Source organism: Drosophila miranda (genome assembly GCF_003369915.1).
Source record: "Drosophila miranda strain MSH22 chromosome Y unlocalized genomic scaffold, D.miranda_PacBio2.1 Contig_Y1_pilon, whole genome shotgun sequence".
In the NCBI taxonomy this organism is placed as follows: domain Eukaryota; kingdom Metazoa; phylum Arthropoda; class Insecta; order Diptera; family Drosophilidae; genus Drosophila; species Drosophila miranda.
Window position 1 is genome coordinate 4,044,415 of NW_022881603.1, and position 13,685 is coordinate 4,058,099.

Genomic DNA, 13,685 nt, shown 5'->3' on the forward strand with positions numbered 1-13,685 from the left:
CGGTTTTGTCACAAGAACACAAACCGATCTGCTACGCTAGCAGAACCCTAAATGAACATGAAATAAACTATTCAGCCATCGAAAAGGAATTATTAGCGATCGTATGGGCAACCAAGTATTTCCGTTCATACCTGTTCGGTAGAACATTCGAGATACAAAAATATGAGATCATAAACCCTTGATTTGGTTGAACAACCTCAAGGAGCCAAATATGAAATTACAAAGGTGGAAAATAAAACTGAATGAGTTTGATTTTAAAATGAAATATCTACCAGGCAAAGAAAATCATGTAGCTGATGCCTTATCAAGGGTAAAGATTAATGAAAATCTCCTTGGAGAAGCTTCCAATAGCGTTGGTGCAACTGTACATAGCGCACAGGAAGACAATCTAATTCACATTGCTATCACGGAAAGACCAATTAACTATTACAATCGGCAAATTGAGCTAATAAAAGGCAATGAAGATAAGGTAGAAACAATTCGTTATTTTCACAAGCTAATCATCAAGATCACGTATAAGGAAATGACTAACACCTTAGCGAAGGATATAATAAAGGAATATCTATGCACCAAAAAGAGCGCATTATATTTCCATAACGAAATAGATTTTCCTCCATTCCAAAAAGCCTATTTAGAAATCATTAATTCTAACAATATAACCAAAGCTATTAAATCAAGCACGAAACTCCTAGATATTCAGAATTACGCTGAATTTAAAGAAACCATATTAAAGAATCATAAAGGCTTACTCCATCCAGGGATAGAGAAAACCGTCAATTGGTTTAGGGGAAAATACTATTACCCGGATTATCAAAAACTAATCCAAAACATCATAAACGAATGTCCTACTTGTAATATTGCCAAAACAGAGCATAGAAATACGAAATTGGCATTCGAAACTACACCGGAAATACTGAACATCAGAGAGAAATACGTCATAGATTTCTATATGGTTGGTAACCAACAGTTCCTATCATGTATTGACGTATACTCGAAGTTTGCCACTCTTGTAGAAGTAAAAAGTCGTGACTGGTTAGAAGCAAAAAGAGCCATCATGAAAGTTTTTAACGAGATGGGCAAACCAATTGAAATCAAAGCCGATAAAGATTCAGCTTTTATGTGCACAGCATTGCAAGCATGGCTGAATGCGGAAAACGTCAAAATAGAGATCACTTCCAGCAAAAATAGAATATCTGACGTAGAAAGATTTCATAAAACAGTAAATGAAAAATTAAGAATAATATCTAGCGAGGATAACCCAGAAGATAGATTCACGAAGTTTGAATTAATTCTTTATACTTATAATCATAAAACCAAACATAATACCACAAATAGGACACCAGCTGATATATTCATTTATGCAGGCTCACCTGATTATGACACCCAACTAAATAAAGTGAATAAAATCACTCAATTAAATAAAAACCGCATAGAGTATGAAGTAGATACCCGCTATAAACTATCACCTCTAGTTAAGTCTAAGGTAACAAATCCTTTCAAAAGGACGGGCGAAATTAGACAGGTAGACGAAAAACATTATGAGGAAAAGAATAGGGGTAGGAAAATAACTCATTATAAATCAAAATTCAAGAAAAAGAAGAAATCTAATAGAAGCAAATATAATAATTCCAGAGAAACCGAGGAAGTTAATGGAATCGGCGAACTTCAACACAATTAAAATCCTCATCTTCCTCATAATTACCATCGTAATGGCACAGGGCCAAAACATAGAAATAAATCCTATAAAATCCCAAAACGGATATATGATATTCAAAACTGGATCGATTAACATACCTATCAATTACGAATACCATTATCTAACTGTTAATGTAACTAAAACCGAAGAACTATACCAAAATTTATTAATCCAAGCCACTAAATTCCAGGACATAATCCAAATAAAATATCTAGTAGACAAATTGCAAAGAGAAATGAACGGGCTAAAAATAACCAAAAGAAATAAAAGAGGCCTAATCAATATAGTAGGAACAGCCTACAAATATCTCTTTGGAACACTAGATCAGGAAGATAAAGTCGATTTGGAACAAAAAATAGAAAATTTAGCCAGCCATAGCATTCAAATGAATGAACTAAATTTGGTAATAGATGCAGTTAATAGCGGAATAAACGTTATAAACAAACTAAATGAAGAAAAAGACAGGAATCAACAAATAGAAATTTTGATATTCAATCTACAACATTTCACAGAATATATCGAAGATATAGAACTAGGTATGCAATTAACTAGGCTCGGTATATTTAATCCAAATTTATTAAAACAAGACTACCTGGAACAAATAAATTCTGAGAAAATACTAAATATAAAAACCTCCACATGGCTAAAATCCGATACCAACGAAATTCTAATAATTTCCAACATTCCCAAAGACATTACAAAAGTACCAATCTATAAAATCGTTCCGTATCCAGACGAATTAAATAACATGTTAACAGATATGACATACGACAAGTACTACATAAAAAATGAAGAAGTATTTGTTAAAGAAACTAGATTGAAAACCAATGACAATTGTATAATAGGAATTTTAATGCAAATTCCCACTAAATGTCCATATTCCAAAACTTTTCAAAACTTTCAAATAAACTTTATTGAACCCAATATACTAATCACATGGAATCTTCCAAAAACAACGCTAAACCAGAATTGTGTAAACCAAGAAATCATAGCGGAAGGAAATACCATTATAAAAATCTACAACTGTTCAATCCAATTAAATGAATTTACAATATCAAACACAATGTTAGATTTTGCCCAGAATGTTTATGTCAACAACAACATAACTAAAATAAAACCACTGTCGTATGTCCAAACTAATGAAATAATTATGCAATACACCAAATATAGTAACCTATTACAAATAAGTCTACTAATTTCATTTGTCATAATTATATTAGTACTACTAAGTTATGTAGCTGTTATATTTAAGAAAATTTCTAAAAGAGTCACGGTTAAATGTATTAACCCTATAATAGAAGCAGAAGAGGAACCAACCTCAGCCACCGCACTTGACACCCCGTCACTATACCCGAGGGTAATCGCCTAGGGACAGGCTAATAACAAACGTTGGGAGAGTGACAGATCCATAATTCCCCACATCCCATACACATTATGTTTATGTATAATAACTGTTTCTTCCCATACTCCAAGCTAGGGCCCCCCATAATATAAACAATGGACCACATTGTTTCATCAACATTAGAATCACGCCACTCTCGAGAAATCGATTCTTTAGAATCACGCCACTCATGAGGACCAATCAAAGCTAGACATAAAACCAAGGAGTATCACATTCCTAGCTCCGTCATGTAATGCAACACCGATCGCCAGCAGTGGATGCCTTTCATCAAAGCCGACGCATCCCCAAATATCGATCCAGGCACGTACGCCACCGACACGAAGATGCAGCAGAGGAAAGCAACGCCCGAAGCCAGAGTCGGGAGTTCCAAGAGAAGGGCTCATGGAAACTAGCCAGCAGCAGAGAGATCAGTTCCGTTTGAGACAAGCAGACCCAAAGTCAAGTCGGGGAATTCATTTAAATCTTGTGACATAAAGATATTTAAGTTGTAAAATAAAAGTCTTTTTTAAAAAACTTAAAATCGACTTGCGGATATTTAACTATATACATATAATAATAATAATAATTATAATAATATATAATATAATATAACAATGTATAACAATATATTATATTATATAATATATCATACTATATTATTATATACAATATAATAAATAATAATAATATAACTAATAATGAAATATAATATAATATGTATTTATATATATATATTATAAAACTATAATTATATATATATAATATATAATTAATGTAAATTAACTTTTAACTTCCCAAAGCGTCAGCAATCGGTGGCAGCGACGTCCCCTGGCGAGCGCAGCAGCGACGTCCGTCTTCAGCCGCTATGCAGGCAGCGACGTCCGGCCTCAGCCTCCAGTGACGCCAGCAGAGGCACCGAAAAGCGCGCGAAGCAACGACGAAAGTTAGCAACTGTTATTAGTTTCTAACTAACGATCGGCGCAGAAAAACTAAGGCCCTATACCTTAATAAGCAAGCACTACTTTTATTTAATAAGTTAAAAGCTAAACTAGTTTGAATGGGTTTAATTCGAAATCGGTAATCGGTAAAAAGTCTCTATCGCTCTGCCTGGCTCGATATCAACTGGTCCCACCGAAAAACGGCCTATTGAGATTTCGCGGTCTTTTTACGAGTGAGTCACTCAAGAAAGAGAGAACGGAGTCAAAGCATGCGGAAAGAGACTTACATGGTGAATGCACGAATAAGGTGGCGTATGATAATAGCCGAAAGGCAGCAAGTGTGGTGATGACGTCATCTTGTTAATAAAGACACTTGCATCCATATGTAAATGTGTAAGGATGGGAACAGACAGTTGGGAGAACTCTTTTCTGAGTGGGGCAGGGAAGCATGCGGAACAAACGTACAATTCAATTCATGTTTTCCAAATACACATACAAGGTGAATTCACCAATAAGGTGCCGTATGATAATCGCTGAAAGAGAGCAGCTGTGGTGATGACGTCACCTTGTTAGACATTTTCAGCTTTTGTATGTATGGACATTTGCTCTATTGAGAGAACACTTGGCTGTGTAGGACAGAGAACTGAGAAAATAACTCAAATAACGCAAAAAAATGCAGCGGCTTTTTTCTCATTTCTTCCATACGCATATTTGGAGTGAAAACATTTTCGTGTCCCCCTCCCTTACTGTAACGGTTAACAAATTGTTTACCAATTGCCTGGGCCTGGGTGATGCTCTCTCCCTCTTTTTGGCTTGCGGAAAGAGTGAGAGAGCCCCTGGTGTTTAGGTTTCGCGGTTTTTTTACAGACAATTCTCATTCTTTCTATATGCATTTATATCAGTTTCACACTTGCATTCGCTGGTCCCCCTTCCACTCCCTAACCATAACGGCTCATTCAAACAGCTGCATATACACATACTATATAATGTTTATTTATTTATTTATTTACATATTTATGTTCATTGCTCTTGCTCTTCCTCTTTGGACAAGTGATATTGCTGGGCATGCTGTGTGTCTCTCTCTATTTAATCTCTTTGTAGGCAAATGGACAGATTGATTTGTTAATGTTGGAGGGGGTGATTGAACTGAGACATGGACAAGCAGACACCGCGGTGCGCTTGTTTGAAGAGAGAGGGGCATCGGGGCATCGGGTATCCCTCTTTTTTGGATAAAGGGGTATTGGTCAGAATATTGAGGGTAAAACAAAGAAAAAGACATCGCCTGCCAGCAGTTAGTGTAGGGCTTGCATTGCCGGGGGTTGTTTTTATTTTTTTCAGGGCAGAGAGATAGAGAGAGGGGGGATAGAGAGGGCGAACGCATAGCTGCGTAGCCACTGCCAATTGTTTTGCTCCTTTTGGCTATACAAATGATCCGATCTGATCCATATTCAGCAATCTCATAGATACGGTCATTCTCTATGATTGTGCCTTGTGGATTGTGGATGCCACAGATTTTCGCCCTTTGTGGGGGCGGAAGGGGGTGGGACGAAATTTCGAGATATACGTTTTATAGTGAGATCTAACAAGAGTGCGGATACCAAATTTGGTTGCTCTAGCCTTAAAAGTCTCTGAGATTTGTGGACGCCTCAGATTTTCGTCCTTTGCGGGGGCGGAAGGGGGTGTGGCGCAATTTTGACACGAAACGGTCAAGGTCCGATATCACAGGAGTGTGGATACCAAATTTGGTTGCTCTGGCTCTTATAGGTTCTGAGATCCTTGAACTCATATTTTGCAATTGACAAAACCGACCATGAAACCTGTGTGTTAGAGAGAGACAGAGCGAGAAAGAATGAAATTGTTTTCTTGATTCTGGCTATAATCATTATTCGATCTGGTTCAGATTTTGCACTGTAGAAGATATGGTCATCCTCACCGATTCTGCGTTTTTGGTTTTATCGTATCTTTAAAAATGTGGATGCCACAGATTTTCGTCTTTTGTGGGGGCGGAAGTGGGCGGGGCGAAGTTTTGAAATATTTTTGTAGCAGTGACATATCACAGATATCTGGATCCAAAACATCGTTGCTCTAGCTCTTATAGTCTTTGAGCACTAGGCGCTGAAGGGGACGGACGGACGGACAGACGGACAGACAGACAGGGCTCAATCGACTCGGCTATTGATGCTGATCAAGAATATATATACTTTATGGGGTCGGAAACGATTCCTTCTGGACGTTACACACATCCATTTTCACCACAAATCTAATATACCCCTATACTCTTCGAGTACCGGGTATAATTATCCCGAACTCATTGCGATTTCAATAAGAAAGGTCGTTAATTAATCATGCCTGAAACACCATCATCGCGTTGGCCAAAAGACACTTTTTCCACAGACGTCAGAGGAACGTCAGCATAGGAGGAACCTGTTGATTCGCTTTCTGGCCTGGTGCCAAACTGTTCATGACCAATCCACTAAGTTCCCAGTAAAATCTGTTCATGAAAATTGAGGGAAATCATTTAAGTTTGCCCGAATTTTGCTGACCAACCTTTGTTTCAATCAAAATTGGTTTGGCAAATGGCTTTTTCCGCTGAAAGATAATGAAAAAGAAGACTCTTAAGTTAAGGGAGATAATTTTTACCAGACAGGTGCGTAAATGTGTGTGTGTGTGTTTTTGGGGAGCGGAGAGGGAGAGCTTCTAAAGTGCATGACCTCGAAGTGTGATCCAAACCGCGACCAACTGCAGTTGCAACCCATGGAAAAAGACGCCAAGACTTGCTAATTGTCCCGAAATTAACGGAAATCTTTTCCCCACCAGCGATAAAATTACCGATTTTGGATGAGCGAAGCAAAAATGGGTGGAGAGAGGCGTTAAGAGAGACTGAGAGACTGCTTGTGTGTGCGTGTGTGCGCGCGACGAGTGAGCCTCCAAAAAGCTCCATGGCTCTCACTCTCCTCTCTGCCGTAACGCTCGTTGGCGCTCTCTCCCGCTCGTTCGTTGCTAATGAAATTCAGTGGGAAACGCACGTTTTGGAGAGCACTGCTATAAAAGCGCGCGTTCGGCCGGTTGGAGCATTCATTGTGAAATTGCCAATCAAAATTGAAACAGCGGGAAAAAACGGTTGAGAGCGGATCGCAAAGCGTGCCACAGACAAAACGTGAAAAGAATTTCATAATCAAAAGTTAATCCAAACGCTAAAACAAGCAACAGCAAAAACAATCAGTGCGAGCCAGTGACAAGCCAAAAACCAAAAGTCGAAAAGAGACTACTACTAACTGCGAAAAAGCAAACAGCAAAAGCAAAAACACAAAGTGCAAACAGAGCCAGCAAAAATAGCTCAAGTGACGCCAAGCCGCAAGATAATTTCACCAGAGCACGAACTGCAGCAGCCACTGGAATACCTGAGCAATATGGTCGTTGAGGAGAACTGCACAATGCACCACCTGGAAATGGAGCTGGACATGGATCTGCCCATGGAGTGTGCCCCCATTGGGCGCACCGTTAAATCGGCCCTTCTCAGGGCCCAGGACGAGTCTCGTGTGATCGTGGGACTGTCGGCCGCCATCAATGTGCTGTCAAAGTCGCCGGATGGTTCCCTCTTCTGCCTGATGGCAATGCACAAGGACGGAGACTCCGCCACTCACATGCACGAGGTGCTGTTGGAGGCCTTCTGCTACGAGAACGACATCTACGTCATTAAGGTGGACGACGCCACCAAGCTGAGCCGCATCCTGGGCCAGGAGACAGTCGAGTCGTGCTGCCTGGTGCAGAAGATCTGGACGGCCGCCGAGGAGCGCCTCAACAAGGCGGAGAACCAACTTGTTGATTACTGCGAGGCCCATTGGAATGCCCCCAAGCAGCCCACTGTGCAGCTGCCGGCCGTGTAGGCAGTGTGAGCGGGACAGCCACATTATTGAACAGTAAAAACCCCCGATGACAGTGGGGCAATCTTGGATTAAATTGAGAGAAACTTGCAAGGAGCGAAAGCCAGTAACCAGTTAGAGGTTGATGTACTCCAACGTCTTGGAGAGTTCCCAAGGGAAACCGACGTTTGGTCTGCCACAGCCACATACTTACTTGTACATACACACATATATATATCAGCCGTATACATAGGATATATATATAGTCCTACATAAGTGTACAGAGAGGAGGATTGCCGAGCTACTTGCCAGATAATTGGAACTGAAAGGCGACCTTCGATGGGGCGGGTTGAACCTGCCTCTGAACACCCGCGGTTGTCGCTCTCTCAGTCCCTCTTCCCCTGGGCCGTAACAGAAGCGGCAGCAGCAGCAGCAGTAATTTCGCAACACTCATACACTCACACACAAAAGCACGTGACCAGCCGCCGCTTAAACATACCCTGCAGTACCAGCAGTGAGCGATGACGAATGTCATCTACAATGTCATCGAGGCGTTGACGCCAGGCAAAATCGAACCCTTTGTTTTTTCTTTTGTTTCTTTCTTTTCCGCGCGTGCCGAACGTAATTCGGTTCTGCCGACCGTGCGCAGTAGCAGAGAACTTCGTTTTATCAAAGACTATACAATATTGTATTGTATAGTCTTAGGTTTTATCTTTTCGTCTTCTTTGCGCCTGCGTCGACAGAACTCTTTTGCTTTGTTCTTTGCTATTTGCAATCGTCACACGGAGTTTTAATAAGTGAAAATAAGTAATCTGTGATTATTATTATTATCAGATAAGTGCAGTTTTTAAATAATTAATAATATGTGTTGTACGCGTGTTAAATAAAAAATTATTTCAGTGGCGGTGAAGATGAAAATACCCGACGAGCCAGCAGAAAAAGTGATTCAGAAGGCTATTCACAACATTAAGAATAGTCATTTTCAGAAGACCTCAAGAGAAAAAAAATACAAAGCAGACAATAATGAATAATAATAAATAAAAATAATTGGAAAAATAAACAATTACAATGTATTACTTTTTATATTAAATGCATGATTTTTCGTGAAAAATCATCACTTATTAAGTGCATGATATTTAGGTAAAAATCATCACCTATAAAATGCATGATTTTTAGGTAAAAATCATCGCTTATTATGTGCATGATCTTTAGGCAAAAATAAGCGATGATTTAAGCCAAAAAATCATCACTTATAAAATGCACTTATTAAGTGCATGATTTTTCGGCAATGCTCGATGACAATGTCATCGATTATGCCCTAGGACATCTCCATGTTAATGTCATCAGCTCAGCGTATGGCCGGTCATCGACTATGTCATCGGGGGTAGTGACGCGGTCATCGACGTGTCAGCAGCTGAGTCATTAATGACCCGTACTGCAGGGTATGTATACACAAGCAGACACATACAAATACCTGCAATCAATATATTGCATGAAATTTGTATTTGTTGAATTCGCTCGCTTAAGCTTCGCGAAAATTTATTGGTAATGGCAATAATTCTGTTCCCACTAATTGTAAAGTAAAGATCATCACATCCGAAAAAATGTAAAAATTAAAGTTTTGTTATGTTAGCTTTTCCAAAGGCAAAGAAAAAAAATACACACAAAAAATTGTTATTTAATGTTAAAGATTTTTTGGTAAAGAAAAACCAACTAAATAAAATATTATGTAAAAACCAAACTCCCCTTCTGTCTTATCATTTATTAGGGTTAAACATTTCAGCAACTTCCCCAGCAATTGAAGTCAATAATGGGCAAAGACCTGGTAAATGGAAGTCCCTCATTAATCTGCCTATGAATAACTCTCTGGGGGTATTCCCCAAAGAGCGTGCCATTCATCGCTTAGAGATCGCTAACGTTCCATTATGTAACATCAACATGTGTGCAAAGATTCTGTTCTGTCTATCATGGATTCATTGATATTCTGTTCACTGAGCGATAACAGGTGCTAAAAGATGAATTCATATTTTAATAATAATCAAACTAATAAGATCGTTAGCTATTTATCTAGTAGATCTGTAGATACATATTTATTATATGTGAACCAATGTACAGTGTATCTTATATACTATTGGATTGCTTGATATTGAATTTTCTGCCATTCATGATACCCTATACCATATACATCACATCGCTCATATTCATACAATATCAGGGGGTATTAAAACCCAACGTGTCTGGCTCTGCGCTCATGGCAATTGAGTTAACTAACCAGACAGACAGATGGATGTTAAGCAGCAGAGACATGTTAATATAATCAATGCCAGACATCGTAAAATGTTAGCTTAATGTACGAGCCCAAAGTAGGAGCCCAGTGGGGGAGGATGGGGCAGATGGAGGCAGGCAGGAAGAGCATGTGAGCAGCTCGTGCCAAAGGGAAAATCACTGGGAAAAAAGTTTGCCACTGATTAGGACGATTAACATGAATTTGAGTGGTCCAGACATAGGTCAGTTAAGCGGAATGTCTGAGCACGATTTATTCGGGCAGTATTTGGGTTTCTATCCAACATTTCCTCTGTATGTGGCAGTTTCAATACTGAAAGTACTTTGCATAAGTGTGGATTTTAGGGCAGGTTATAAGTGTGGATCTAAGAATATAGACAACCCCATTATTTATTGCCTGAACTATTAGACAATTGCATTGTGGCGTAAAGGGGAACTTACTTGGCAATTATTTGAATGTGCTTTTAGTTCAACTAATATTATCCAGATCTGTTCACTCTACAAGCCGATCCGATCCGCACTTAATCATCGGCTGTACTTTACCCCCAAGTCGGATTTGGTGAATTCCAAATCGTGAATTCCGAAGAACAAGCTGCGAACCGATCCACTCCATTGCCATGTAGTGATTCCGGCCAAGTCATGCCGGGTTGAGTAATGGGCCATGCGGCCATTGACTGAACAATTGGAGTTGTGTGCTCCGGTACGATACCGATACTTTCCCCCACATACTATATACGAGTACACACACTCTCTGGAAACGGGGAAGTTCAGTTCCCCAGCCCCAATAGCTGGGCTGCCGATATACGGAACCGAGCTAGGAGCGTGACTAGGCGAGATTTTTCTGAAGGCAGACGGGACTTGGAGCAACCCCATCTCAGAGTGCAAATTTCAATTATTCACCTCCAGCGGCGATGTCGTGGAAGGTAAATGATTCACAGCGAACGAACGGTTTGGCGGTGCCAGCCCCTCTTGGCAAGAAATTAGCATAATTCTCAATGCAAAGCGTACGTCAAATACCGGCTCGGAGTACCCATAGATACCCACAGCTCAGAATACCCCATACACTCAGACGAATCGAACTCGATTTACAACCACCAGTTGACTGTTGGTCGAGCAAACTAGTTTTGAATTCGTGCGACAATGCCGCTGTTTTCTCAGCTGTTCAGCTGTACTTGTGATTGTCATGAGCGCAGTTCAGGGCTGTGTGGCGTGTCTACAGTGCACAGTGGGCCAGCGATCCCATTTTTTGACGTAAATTAAAATAATAAAGCTAGAGACTTCAAATTTTGTACACAAAATATTATCGACGTGTATATATATATATCTTAATTTTATACCGATCCGACCACGCCCACACCAAACGCCCATAAAAGAAAAGATTCGCTAATATTGATTTTTAACACGTAGTGCATTATGATAGAATATGTTATTAAAATTCTTAAAAATTTATATTTTTACACTTAAGCTTAATACTTAGAGGGGGATGAATGTTGAAGTTTTTCAAAGTACAACGAATTTATTATTAATCTTCTTCTACATCTATTTCTATTGAAAATGAATTTTCATTATCGGAATCCGATTCGTCACTTTCACACATACCAGAATAAGTATCAGTTTCTAGGGAAGCATTATTGTTATAAAAAATATTTTCAAAACATGCTGTTTCTAAAAGTACAATAACAGCTTTCGGCAATGGATCCTTTTTATTTCCACCCAATCTTTTTGTCAGATAGATGCTCGATACAAGAGGATCAGAGGAATCCATTGCTCTTTGGAAAAAATCTGTCATATTGTTGCGTCGTGAATCCTTTCGAGCATGTAATCGTCTGTCACTCTTATAGTATTTATTGCGTGCTTCCGAAGCGTTTTCTCCAAGAACACCTACTGGCAGTACTGATGCTTCTATTTTTGGAAACCGTGAATTAAAACTTTATGAACTGTTGCCGACATCGGAAACCATGAGTACAAGGACATACATATATAGTGTAACTATTTCTTGACAATATTTTTTAAATAGTTTTGCATCAATTGACAGCTGGCAGGAAATCGCAATTAAAATATTTTGAAAATATGTGATGTGTGAGACTAATCAAGACCTAAGATTTGAGCGAATAGCTTAGGTTTTGAAAAGGCTTTTCTTGCTGTGTTGCCGTCGTTGGTGTTTCCACTTCCATTTTGTTTAGGCTTGTCGACATGTAGAGCCATATTCCTCCACATCTTCTCCTGTATGAGCTTTTTCTTTTTCGCCATTTCTTTTTTTCCATTTTCATCTCTAACTTGCCATTTTTCGAGTCCAGTTCTATAAGCAATTTTAAGAACAAACTCAAAAAATCGAATCCATGCGTGAAGTGGACTCATGCCATATTGTAATGTTCCACGTCTAGGCTTAAATTTCGGTGAATCCATATTTCCACTTTCCATGAAATCTTTTGGACTTGCTCCACAGATGGGACATAATTGGCAAGATTTAGTTTCAGTCAAAATGTTCAAAACTTTCCCGTCTAAAAGTGTCATATGCAGATTATATTTTACTGTTATGTTTCTTCCATTTATAAATGTGCAGACATATGAAGATAAATCTTTAATTTGATCGTCCAAATTTTTTTTTTCTTCGATAATATGGTTTTTAGTCTCTTTAACAAATTCAAGTTTGATTGGCCTACAAAATCTAATAGACTGAGGAGTACGATTTAGCCACAATATATTTCCAATATCATCCATTAATTTGAGAGGAACCATTGTTGTCGCGAAAAGGGATTGGTCAAAAACCATTGGACAAAAGGACAAAAAAGTTTTTTCTCCGTGCTTATTTTGTATGCCTTCAGTTCTTCGAAAATCCAACTCGAAAGTGCTGCGGCTTTTCTATTATTCTCAATGTAAATACTGAGCAGCTTTTCATAAGTGAACTCCACCTCACCTACAAATAAATTAAAATGCGCACACCGGCGCAAAATGGCGCAAAAACAAGTTTTAGGATTATTTTATACACAGCTTGCACTACAATATTACATAATTACTTTCTCGCACAATTGCGCAAAAAATTAGTTATTGACCATAAGAGACGGGCACATTGGTTAAGTATTCTCTACCTTTGAACGACACAAATTAATACACACAAAAACATATTCAAAAACATGAGCACAAATTTGTTTAATATAATAACTCTACATACCCTGGCCTTTCTTTTCCATTACTTTGATTTCAGTTTTTGAACTTAGTTTCAATTTGGTAAGCTCTCAAAGTAAACAAACAGTTTCCCGCGTTTTTTACTATCGATTGCAGTGTAGTATGTGCATATATTGAGTGTACACTGTACCCAACGGTTAACAATAAATATATCAGCAACACATTGTTGCAGTACACAAACAAAACCATTTCAAGTGAGCGTGCAATATGATCGCCGCTTATGCGCTAAGCTAAGTCAGCATTCCCACGCTGACCACTTGAAGCATATATATATATACACATACATATGTACATACGGCTCTTGCCCTCTCGATTATGCTGATAAGACAAATATGTAT

General features: G+C 38.9%; 1 protein-coding gene across 1 annotated transcript; it reads left to right on the top strand.

Moving 5' to 3' along the window:
• Positions 1 to 7,104: 7,104 nt before the first annotated feature.
• LOC117192050 (growth arrest and DNA damage-inducible protein GADD45 alpha-like) lies at positions 7,105 to 8,424 on the top strand. The gene has a single exon (XM_033396766.1). It carries the CDS (start codon positions 7,426 to 7,428, stop codon positions 7,900 to 7,902), a length of 477 nt encoding a protein of 158 aa, XP_033252657.1. The 5' UTR covers positions 7,105 to 7,425; the 3' UTR covers positions 7,903 to 8,424.
• The last annotated feature ends 5,261 nt before the right edge of the window (positions 8,425 to 13,685 follow it).

Bases quoted from the DNA above. Each gene is read 5' to 3' on its own strand.
- LOC117192050 (XM_033396766.1), top strand. From the start codon at position 7,426: ATGGTCGTTGAGGAGAACTGCACAATGCACCACCTGGAAATGGAGCTG.